The sequence below is a fragment of the Cervus elaphus genome, chromosome 11, assembly GCF_910594005.1.
Source record: "Cervus elaphus chromosome 11, mCerEla1.1, whole genome shotgun sequence".
Lineage (NCBI taxonomy): Eukaryota > Metazoa > Chordata > Mammalia > Artiodactyla > Cervidae > Cervus > Cervus elaphus.
Genome location: NC_057825.1, coordinates 92,098,659 through 92,110,996, shown reverse-complemented (window position 1 = coordinate 92,110,996; position 12,338 = coordinate 92,098,659). Strand labels below are relative to the sequence as shown.

Here is a 12,338-nt window from a genome sequence, read left to right as displayed (position 1 = left end):
TGCAACAAGTTCGGAGTCACAGCTGTACATAGTGGTAACATCCCAAACTACAGTCACTTAGCATTTCTTTCTTGTCTGAGGAGGGCAATCCAAAGCTGCTGCTGCTGCAGTCCTGCTGAGTCAGGGCCTGGGCCGCTGCTTTCTCCTGCAGTTCCCTCCTCATGGGGTACTCATGGTCCCCTGTGACTCCAGGATCACCTAGAGCGGGGTGCTGCCAGAAGAATCCAAGGACCATCTTCTGTTCCTGCCATTTACTCTAAGGATCTCCCAGTCACATGGTCTAGTCCAGAGGTGGATAAGCTGCTGGAACCTAGCTGGGAGCTGGCCTGGGACTTGGCAAGTTTATAGCATGTAGCTGGGCGCATAAAGGGATAAGGGTGTGGGGGACATTTCATTGCTTAGTCCAAGGGGCCCTTCTCAAGCCCAACCTACTTCTTTCCATTCATTTAACATCTATCAAGCTACTTATACCTCTGTGCCAAGCACTGGAGAGACAAAGAGGAATAAGACCCATTCTGAGTTTATTATAAAGAGACAAGGAAACAGATCATTTTAATGCTATGTGGCAAGTGCAACAATAAGGTATATGCAAAAGGCACTCAACAGGAGTCAAATGGCAGACCCCTGACGCAGCTACAGGGCAAGGGGGTCAGCTGAGCCTTCCTGAAGAGGGTACTTGCTGATGAGATAGATGAGAAATTCTAGGAGGGATGCTGTTAGCTCCAGACGACTGGCTGGATGTTGGGGATGAGTGAGAGAAGTTGGCTGCTCCCGCTGGCTGTAGGAATGATGGGAGAACGCTGAACAATGGATCTTCTCACAGATGCCTAGTGCTTTCTTGCTTCAGAGCAGGTGGTTGCTTTCCCATTGTTGCTCCCAAAGACATGAATTTGGGCCCTTCATTCTCTCAGAGATTTAACCCAGGTGCCCTCAGGAGATGAAGTCCCCCTGACCCTGGCCTAGCGTATCAAATATAGGAGCACAGTCTGCACCATACAACCTCCAGGCCAGACTCAGCTGGCATTTCCCAAGCGTCACCCGAGTCTGATAGTCTCTAGCAGAAGCTCTGGCTCTAGAAAACCCACCTGCAGTGAACCCCGCCGCCTTGTGAAGGGCTGCTGTCTGAGAACGTCCTGTTTGGAGACTTACCCACCTTGGTTGAAGGTAGAACCCACCTCCCGCAGTGAAGATGAAGACTCAGATTCTGTTTTTCCCACACTCCCTTGCAGGTACTTGGCATATCAAGTGCCCGTGGCCTAGATTCTGGGAGTCAGCTATCCCTACCGGAGTCAGGTCCCTAAGAACTTTCTGTGACAGCAATAGTTGTGTGTGTGTGTGTGGGGGGTGGTGTCACATTCTCAGCACAACTGTGGCGGACCCTCTGAGACCTTGCAGGTGATGGGCCCTAGGGCTTCATCAAGTTCACAGTAATTGCTCCTCATTGCAGTTTAGGACCGTGATGGAGTCTTTGGCCGTCATCAGTCCAGCAGAGGGCTGGCCTACGGCAAACACAGGGCCCAGGAGAGCATGGCTTTGTTCAGAGGACAGTGAGTAAAGCCATTGAGCTGGCACAGAGAGTTCTTTCATAGAGGCAGGAGAAGATGAGGTTGGAGGACCTCGAAATCCCAGTTAAGGAACCTCATCATCATCTTGTAAGGAGCACCAACATTTTTGAAAAATGAACTTTTCCTTGGGAATAATTTTGGATTTACAGAGAAGTTTCAAAAACGCCATAGAGAGTTTCCATATGTCCCTCACCCAGTTTTCCCCAGTGCTAACATCTTATAGTGTGTGGTACATTTGTTAAAACTAAGAAGCTGACATTGGTGCATTACTATTATTCAAACTCCAGACTTCATTCGGATTTCACTAGTTTTTCCACTAAAGTTTTCTTTTCTATTCCATAATCCTCTCCAGGGTACCATTCTGCATTTAGACACCAACCTTTTTAAAGGAGAATATTAACATTATTGAAGGCATTTTAGGAGAACCATCTGACAGCAATGGTCCAGTAAGTGAGACAGGAAGGCATTCCAGAACCTTCGAACTTCCAAATACATCCCACTGCCCAGCATCTGAAGGGGCTCACCACCTTGAAAATGCAGTTGCCAGGAAGAGGAAACCTGGGCCATTGGAAGCATCTCTGTGCCTGTTCAGGGCTCAGGGGGCCAAAGATATATTTAGGATACACTGGGGAGCAAAATAAAAAGAAAACTCCTCCTTGGGAATTCTCTGGCAGTCCAGTAGTTAGGACACCATGCTTTCACTGCTGAGGGTCCAGGTTCCATCACTGGTTGGAAAACTAAAAAAAAGAGAGAGAGAGAGAGAGAGACCTGGGAGCCTCCGCCTAGCAGTGCTGCAAGCTAGAAGGTCTCCCTGCCTAGGCACCCGAAGTTGGCTGGTAAACCCAGGCAGGCAGCCAAAGAAATGCGTGTTTGCCTTCTTTTCTGAAAGTCTAGACTTGTCTCCCTTACAATACAGTTTGATGTGGAAAGAGAACCAGTTCTAGGATCAGGATGGACCAGGATTTGAGTCTTGAGTCCACCACTTATTGTGGGACCATGTGTGGGTTACTGAACTTCTCTGAGCTTCAGTTTCCTTACTGATAATAACTGGAATATTAAACTCCCTTCATAAGATTATCGAGAGGATTGATTAACATTTACAAAGTGTTCAGTAGGGGGTCTGGCACACAAGAGGCATTCAGTAATCAACTGGCTCCCTTGACAACAGGAGGGTGAGGGCTGAGCCCATAATTTTCTTGCATATCCTCAAAGCGCTTCATACATTGATGATTGTGATATGGAGCTCACCAACCCAGTGACTTCAGAAAGAGCAGATCATGACTCCAACTACAGCATTCATTTATTGAGCAAGTCTCTATTAGTCACTCACTAAATATCAATAAATAGGTAACTGCCAGGCTCTGTGCTAAGTGACTAAGATGGTTTGCGTCAAGAATGGCAAAGCCCAGGAGGAAGAGAGAACTTTATTCAGGTCTGATACATAGTCTGACGTAGTTTAATAAGCCCAAGGCACAAAGGCACAAAGCCTGGCTACTTGCGTGAGGGGTCAGGGAAGAGCCTCACAGACAGAGGAGGAAGAGACTTGGGACTGGCAGAATAAGTAGGTCTTTCAGTAAAAAAAGAGTGAGGAAAAGGTGAGAGGGAGAGAGAGAGAGAATTGCATTATGTGGGAAACATAGGTCATACTGTGGAACCTATGTTAGTCTTGTATGGAATGAGTGGTGGGAAATGAGGTTATCAAAACTTGGCAGCTGGAATACTTCTGCACTGGAAGGGCTGTGGGGGTGGGGCCCGAGACCCAACTGGAAGCTGCAAGTAACCACTGTTTTTTTAACACATGGTTTAGTTGAGGGGAGGGCTTCCCAGGTGGCTCAGTGGTAGAGAATCCGCCTGCCAGTACAAGAGACACAGGAGACCCGGGTTTGATCCCTGGGTTGGGAAAATCCCCTGGAGGAGGACATGGCAACCCACTCCAGTATTCTAGCCTGGGAAATCCCATGGACAGAGGAGCCTGGTGGGCTACAGTCCAGGGGATCGCAATAGGTCAGATACGACTGAGCACACATACACACACTTTAGTTGAGGTATTTTGGGAAAGAGACGATTACTGGTAGTAGTGATGGGCAGGGTCTGGGCAGGGAGTGGGCATTCCAGCCACTCCTGGCATGCCTGTGCAGGGAAGGAGCCATGTAAGCGCCATGACAGAGCAGGTAGAGTGAATCAGTCAACCGCAATATCTACTACCCCTATGACTAGAGAAACAAACCAAGGTGCAGAGAAGATCTGCACTATTTTGGAGATGAACAGGTAGACTTTGGTGAAAAAGGAGGGCATGTTGGAAGGGGCAAAGATGACTCCAGAGAGGCTGGTGAGTCAACTAGGTGAATGGAGAAAGAAGTGGATTTTGTTAGCTCAGGTTGGGGGTGGGTGTAGCGTGTGGGTGGGGATGAGATGCTGTCTTGTACACAATGAGCATAATGGATGTCCAGGTCATGATATCCAGAGGTCAATATAGCTGTAGCTTTAGAAGTCCTCTTCCTGTCTGTAATTTGCTTCAAAACCATGTGTCAAAACCAGGTGGGTAGGCTATAAGTGAAACAGAATTGGCTATGAGTAGATAACTGAAGTGGGTGAAAAAGTAAAAATTAGCTCATGCTAAGGGGAAAAAAAAGCTGCCCTGCCATTCATCAGGCTGGGAGGACAGACATAGGTAAGGCTAGCTACAAAGTTACCATGAAACAATATTCCCCCCAAGGGCAGGCTGCAGCTAAGGTGTCATAACCACCCCCTCCTTTGTGTGACTACTGCTTTCTGACTCACTGGGAAACCTTGTTCTCTAAAATGATAGATCAGAAACTTTGCTGTTTGAAATTTTATCAGTAAAAATGAAACACCCTTCTGTTGCCAGGAGGATCTAAGTCACTTTGACACAGGGAAGCAGTCTTGATTTGCAACCCAGGTTCAGAGCCTCAGATAAGGGGCTTCTGAACACAACATTTCATGTTTAGCTTAACTTTGCACTTCCTAAGGAAAGTGGGCAGTTCAGACCAGATGTTGACTCCTGCTTTGCTTTGAGTCTATCAAAACATGGCTTCTTTTAAATTTTACCTAAATTCTATCCTTACCCTAAATCCTGTTAACTCTTTGTCTGTTTGGTGAGACACCCCATAGTTTCTCTGGTATGTAGGTTCTTTCATTTGAATGAGTTAATAAATCTGATTTTGCCAAAATACAGTTCTGTTCCCAGTGATCTTAGGCTGACTGATTATGTCATGAGCAACTGGGATACAGGAATTCTCTATTCTATTGTAAATGATCCATGTTTTCCATAACATTTCTAAGTTTTTAAAAAGCCCTCACCCCATGTTAATAGTGTGCACCATGACAGTGTTTGAGGTCTAAGGCAGAATGATGCCCCTCCCTGCAACATGCAGACCCTAATTCCTGGCACCTGTGAATCTTACCTCACTAGCAAAAAGGACTTTGCAGATGTAGGTAAGGCTAAAGACCTTGAGATGGCAGAGTATTCTGGACTATCCAGATGAGTCCAGTCTAATCATGTGGGCCCTTAAATGCAAAGAACCTTTCCTGGCTGTGGTCAGAAAGAGATGAGATGGTGGAAAAGTCAGAGATGCAACACTGCTGGCTTTGAAGAGGAAGGGGCCACAAGCCAAGGAACGTGGGCAGCTTCTAGAAGACAAAAAAGGTAAGGAAGGGAACAAGTTCTCCTCTAGAACCTCCAGAAAGGAATGCAGCCATGTAGATAATTTGATTTTAACCCAGTGAGACCCAGGTAAGAGTTCCGACCTTCAGAACTGTGAGATAATAATCTATATTGCTTTAAATCACCTTGGTGGTAATTTGGTATGGCAGCAATAGAAACCAATGCAAGATCACCCAGAGGAGTGAGCAGAGATAGAGATGAGCCAAGGGTGCCTGAGGCAACACCAGGATTTCAGACTAGAGGGAAAAAGGTGAGGCAGTCAGAGAGACAGAAAGGGAGATACCAAGCATTGGAAAAGCCAGAAGAGACCAACAAAGGAAAGAGTTTCAAAAAGGAGAAAGTGGTCCAGAGACTGAAACTGCCTACTCTTTAAAGTGATGGCTAAAGATTAAGTAGTAGTCTTTCAAAGTATATGTTATTTTCTCACTTCATATTCCCAGTGATTCTTGCATTTGGATATAACAAACAACTTTCACCTGGAACTATCACCTTCTCCCTCATGTTAAAAGCCTGAGAGTTTAAGAACTTTCACAACCTCAGTCCGCATTATAAACCCATTAAGGTAATTATTCTGGTTCCAGAACAGCAGGTTTCACAACATGGTAATGATCAGTGCAAAGAAATAGAGGAAAACAATTGACTGGGAAAGACTAGAGATCTCTTCAAGAAAACTAGAGATACCAAGGGAACATTTGATGCAAAGATGGGCACAATAAAGGATAGAAATGATATGGACCTAACAGAAGCAGAAGATATTAGGAAGAGGTGGAAAGAATACACAGGAGAACTGTACAAAAAAGATCTTCATGACCCAGATAATCACCATGGTGTGATCACTCACCTAGAGCCAGACATCCTGGAATGTGAAGTCAGGTGGGCCTTAGGAAGCATCACTCCAAACAAAGCTAGTGGTGGTGATGGAATTCCAGTTGAGCTATTTCAAATCCTAAAAGATGATGCTGTGAAAGTGCTGCACTCAATATGCCAGCAAATTTGGAAAACTCAGCAGTGGCCACAGGACTGGAAAAGATCAGTTTTCATTCCAATCTCAAAGAAAGGCAATGCCAAAAATGCTCAAACTTACCTCACAATTGCACTCATCTTACACGCTAATAAAGTAATGCTCAAAATTCTCCAAGCCAGGCTTCAACAATATGTGAACCATGAACTTCCAGATGTTCAAGCTGGTTTTAGAAAAGGCAGAGGAACCAGAGATCAAATTGCCAATATCCGCTGGATCATCGAAAAAGCAAGAGAGTTCCAGAAAAACATCTATTTCTGCTCTATTGACTATGCCAAAGCCTTTGACTGTGTGGATCACAATAAACTGTGGAAAATTCTGAAAGAGATGGGAATACCAGACCACCTGACCTGCCTCTTAAGAAATCTATATGCAGGTCAGGAAGCAATAGTTAGAACTGGACATGGAACAACAGACTGGTTCCAAATAGGAAAAGGAGTACATCAAGGCTATATATTGTCACCCTGCTTATTTAACTTATATGCAGAGTACATCATGAGAAACGCTGGGCTGGAGGAAACACAAGCTGGAATCAAGATGGCCAGGAGAAATATCAATAACCTCAGATATGAGGATGACACTACCCTTATGGCAGAAAGTGAAGAAGAACTAAAGAGCCTCTTGACGAAAGTGAAAGAGGAGAGTGAAAAGTTGGCTTAAAGCTCAACATTCAGAAAACAAAGATCATGGTATCCAGTTCCCATCACTTCATGGCAAATAGATGGGGAAACAGTGGAAACAGTGGCTGCCTTTTTTTTCTGGGCTCCAGAATCACTGCAGATGGTAATTGCAGCCATGAAATTAAAGGAAGGAAAGTTATGACCAACCTAGACAGCACATTAAAAAGCAGAGACAGGCTATGGTTTTTCCAGTAGTCATGTATGGATGTGAGAGTTGGACTGTGAAGAAAGCTGAGCACCGAAGAATTGATGCTTTTGAACTGTGGTGTTGGAGAAGACTCTTGAGAGTCCCTTGGACTGCAAGGAGATCCAACCAGTCCATCCTAAAGGAGATCAGTCCTGAGTGTTCATTGGAAGGAGTGATGTTGAAGCTGAAACTCCAATACTTTGGCCATCTGATGCGAAGAGCTGACTTATTTGAAAAGACACTGATGCTGGCAAAGATTGAAGGCAGGAGGAGAAGGGCACAGAGGATGAAATGGTTGGATTGCATCACCGACTCAATGGACATGAGTTTGAGTAAGCTCTGGGAGTTGGTGATGGACAGGGAAGCGTGGTATGCTGCAATCTATGGAGTCACAAAGAGTCAGACACAACTAAGCGACTGAACTGAAGCCGGAAAGAAGTGTAGCTGTTTTATGTGTTAATCCCAGTTACTTGACTCTGGGGGACCGTCTAATCCAAGACTGAGAACAGCCCACCCAGTCTGGCCTGCCAGTGAAGACCTAATCTCTATATTTAAACACTTCACCCAGACCTACCCCTACCCACATTCTTAAAGTCCCAAACTGCTGCTGCTGCTGCTAAGTTACTCAGTCATGTCTGACTCTTAGCGACCCCATGGACTGCAGCCTACAAGGCTCCTCCATCCATGGGATTTGCCAGCCAAGAGTACTGGAGTGGGTTGCCATATCCTTCTCCAAAGTCCCAAACTACTCCTCCTTAAAATATTCACTCTCACCAGACCAGCTCAGCTACCAATTTGGAAAATGACAAATTGTTTCAGGTGAGACTGTTGACAGCTTTGATTATCTCAGAGAATATTTACATTCTAAAGGCAATGTTTACAAATGGAAAGAAACACAGTATTTGCAGATCTTCAGACTTTAAGAGTGTAGAGAGGAGAGCATTCGTAAATGATAAGCTCATTAACCTCATCAAGTATTGTCATTCTGGGCCTAATGCCTCATTCTCATACGAAAGCCTTGGCACGGGACATTTTTCTCTGCCTAGATACTTCATTCTTCAGAAGCGTTGTCACTTTGTAGGGGGACTGTCCCCGATCACGTTGGCTCCTTCTGCTATAGGCCCCCACAGTACACCTGCACGTCTTTTGAAACAGTCACTACACCTGCAACACTTGGTCCGTGACTATCACCCTCTCCATTAGATGACAGTTTCTGTGAGGTGAGGGTGAGGTCTGCCTTGCGCGGTGTTCACTGTTACCTTCTTGGTCCCTAGCATATGGGAGATACTCAAGTATTTGTTGACGGTTGAATGAATGAAGGAAGGGTGGGGACCTGGTGCTCTTACTCTGGGTTTACAGGTGATTTCTACATTAGTGGCTCCTGGAAACTTAAATAGGAATGAAACATTTGAGCCCCTCAGAGCTCAAGTACCAAAACCATTGACTTTCCAAACACACCTAATATCCTGTGTTCATCCCTGGTCTTGTCCAAAGCCCGAAGTGGCAAATAAACACACAAACAAGTGGGACAGATTTTCAACATGGTGCCAAGATTATTTTTTGGCCATGACAATTCAATGGGAGAAAAGAGTCATCTTTTCTACAAATAGTGTTGGAATAACTGGATATATGCATGCAGAAGAATGATGTTGAATCCCTTCCTAAACTCTACACAAAAATTAACTCAAAATGGATCACAGACCTAATGTAAGAGCTAAAACTACACAACTCTTAGAAGAAAACATAGCAGATATTTGTGACCCTGGGTTATTCAAAACTTTCTTAGACATGATGCCAAAATAAATGATAAAAATAAATTTGACTTCATCAAGATTAAAAACATTCATGCTTCAAAGGACACTATCAAAATGAAAATATAACCCACAGAATGGGAGAAAATATGAATTATCAATGTAATAAGGATTTGTATCCAGAATATATACTCTTACAACTCTACAATAAAAAACCACAAAACACAACTGAAAAAATGGATTTGAATCGATGTTTTTTTCCCCCAAAGAAGACATACAAATAACCAGTAAGTACATGAAAGTTATGTCAACATCATTAGCCATTAGTGGAATGTAAATCAAGACCCCAGTGAGATACAGCTTCACTCCTATTAGGATGGCTATCATCAAAATGATAGATGGCAATGATGTGGAGAAAGTGGAACACTCATACACCGCTGGAGGGAATGTAACGCGGAATTTCGGAAGTTTAGCAGTTCCTCAAAAAGTTAAACGTGGAGTTATCATCTGACCCAGTAATTCCATTCCTCAGTATATACCCAAGAGAAATTACAACATACATCCACACAAAAACCTGTAGATGAATTTTCATAGCAGCATTATTTGTAATAGTCAAAATGGGTAACCCTCATGTCCATCAATGGATAAATGGATAAATAAAATGTATATTTACAAAATACTTAACCATAAAAAGAAATGAAGAACTGATATGTATTACAACTTGAATGCTTAAAAACCTTGAAAATGAAAGAAGCCAGTCACAAAAGGCCACATGTTATGTGACTCTGTTTACATGAAATGTCCAGAATAGGCCAATCAGTAGAAATAGAAGGTAGACTGCTGATTGCCCAGAGCAGGGTACAGGTGGGTGGGGATTGTGGGAAAGTGGGGGATGAAGGGTGACTGCAATTGGTATGGCATTTCTTTTTGAGGTGATGAAAACATTCTGGAATTGATTGTGGTGATGGCTGTAAAACTCTATGACTATACTAAAAACTACTGAACACTTTACATGGGTAAATCGTATGGTATGTGAATTACCTCAATAAAGCTGTTAAAATTTTTTTTAAGTAGGATAAAGAAGTATTATGCTATTTCAAAACATCACACATTTGTTAGAAGCCAATCTCACATTCGTTTTCCCAAGTATCAGGGAAACGCAGGTTTCTGTCTTCTGGGGCACTCTGAGTCCCAAGCTCATCCATTTTCTCGTGGGCCTGTGCAGCTGTTAAGGGCTCAGTGCAGGAATCCCAATCCCGATGAATCGTGAATCTGCAGGCTTCTTTCAATGAAGCACTTCAATTCTATAGAGTCATGTATTTTTCTCTCTTAACAATAACCTGCCCTTGAAGCTTGAACTGCAGCACACACAAAAAATTTTCTTTCTTTCCAGCATAGACAAATTCACTCCATGAAGTTAACCTGAAACTCACTTGGTAGGCGTCTGGAGGAGGCCAGAGTGCCAGGATGACCAAGCCCTAAATGTCATATGCTGAACTTTTAGGCTTGTGATTTATTCTCTCCCTCCATCCCTCCTTTTCTTTCATCCAGGTTCTTCAGCTTTGGGACAAATGTCTAAGCACCCACCCCATCACCCACGCCAGGAGTGCTGGATGGGAAGAGACAGAGAAGCTGCCTGGAGTTTGAGCTGCATTTCCTGGCTCTGGGGGCTTGGGCTTCACATCCACCCACTCCTGGGTCACGTTATTCCCCTTCTTCATGCCTAAGGCAGAGCTTGGTCAGGGTTCTGGAGCAATTCCTGCCCTGGCATGTCAAAAGGAACCAGTGAACACACAGGGAAATCTGACAGGTGAAGGATTTAAAAGCAAGCAAGGACTCTTCTCAAGTGAAAATGGCTAGTCTAGAGGGGAGCTCAGAGCAGTAGATACAAGCTGAAATAAATGAACAAATGGATTAACAAAATCCACAAAGGCATGGACTTTATTTAAGAAGTCCTTAAGATACAAAAGAAGACGAGGGCTAGGTCTACGGATAACAGAAGCCGAACCCCCCGAGTGTCAGAGCACTCTAGGGGTAAAAGCAGGTGGGAGCAGGGGACAGAAAGGTGGGTGGCTTGGTATTTTCTGGCTTTAGGAAGTCAGAGAGCCCAGATCCCAGCTAGAATATCCCAGTACTGGTTATAGATTCTTTACAAAGATGTTTACCTGTGGGAAAGAGAAAAACGAAAAGTTAAATTTCACATTTTCAGGAGACTATACACTAGTCCATCCATAATGCATGTGTAGCCAAGCCTTCAAGTTTTTTGTGAGGAAGAGAACACAAGTATGCAAGGGAAATGTGACCTGCCCAGGGTATCAAGTGGCAGAGCTGGAGAGAACCCAGAAGTCTCATTTGCCTAGTTCTAGAATACCTCAGACGAGGAAGTCAGCTGGAACACACATCTTAAAAAGGCAAGTATTTAACAAGTATTAGCCCCAAATACTTTAGAGAATAGAGATTATAATAATAACTTATCCAAGGCCCCACAGGCTTTGGAGTGTGAAATGCAATTTGAGGCGCAATGCACAGGACCCATACTGAAGTTAGGGAGTGACAGAAGTATAGAAAAAGAAAAGCGGGAGTTAAGATCTTCCCCACCCTCCTCATGAGCTCTTCTTGTATGGTTACTTCTTCCGAAAAATCATCATTGACATCCAACACGAGCACTGGGATGTTCAGCAGAGCCTCAGAGTGGAGCCTGTAAGAAGCACGAATATTTAGGGAACAGAAAAAAGACGGTAAGCTTCACATACTCACCAGTGTTAATAATTCAGAACAGCTCTAAGGTCACAGAGCTTCTCAGGGAAATTTCATGTAAACAGTTTAAAAAAGGAATTCAATAAAGTTGGCTAGAAAGACGAGACTGAAATTTCTCTTTGGTCTGAAGACTGATACTGAAGGTCAGAGCCCCAAACAACTTAAATGGACAGCAAACTAGGGATGTTAACTTAGTACACACTGACTATTTTCCCGCCTTTTACCCTGAGCCAACTACTTCATCATCATCAATCACCATGTTCAGTCTAGGGGAATATCGAAAAAAAAAAAAAGCTGGGAAACAGAATCTAGCAAAAAACTTTTCTTGGAATATATGGATTATATCCAGTATTAAATTTCTGATGGGGATAATGCTTGACAACTCCAGCCACTTCCAGGACATTCTGAGCCTGCTTAAGGGGCTGCATGTCCAGCTGCCTGGATTTCAATGACTGGCTGCAGGAAGGCGACCTCTACCCACTGCCACTCTCTCCTCCACTTACGGGGTCGTCCTGTGGACCAGCCAGGCTTCGTGTTGACCGTGAAGCTGCTCCAGATACGCCAGCTCAACTCCTTTCTCCTCTTGCCTGGCCCTCCGGTGTAGTCTCTTTAAACAAACCTGAAAGACAATCCCCAGGCTCTGCTGAGCTCATGGGTTATCTCAGCTGTTACAAAAGCTGGGGGGCTCTCAG

At 44.1% G+C, this 12,338-nt stretch overlaps 1 protein-coding gene across 1 annotated transcript in view; it reads right to left on the bottom strand.

Annotated features, from left to right (window-relative positions):
- Positions 1-10,803: 10,803 nt before the first annotated feature.
- The window catches only part of DGUOK (deoxyguanosine kinase), a 35,776-nt gene continuing 34,241 nt past the window's right edge, over positions 10,804-12,338 (bottom strand). The window contains exons 5-7 of the mRNA XM_043918408.1: positions 12,150-12,265; positions 11,488-11,587; positions 10,804-11,054 (exon numbers count right to left, since the gene is read on the bottom strand). Of these exons, the coding sequence (XP_043774343.1) occupies positions 11,028-11,054; positions 11,488-11,587; positions 12,150-12,265 (243 nt within the window). The 3' untranslated portion in view covers positions 10,804-11,027. The remainder of the gene's footprint in view (positions 11,055-11,487; positions 11,588-12,149; positions 12,266-12,338) is intronic.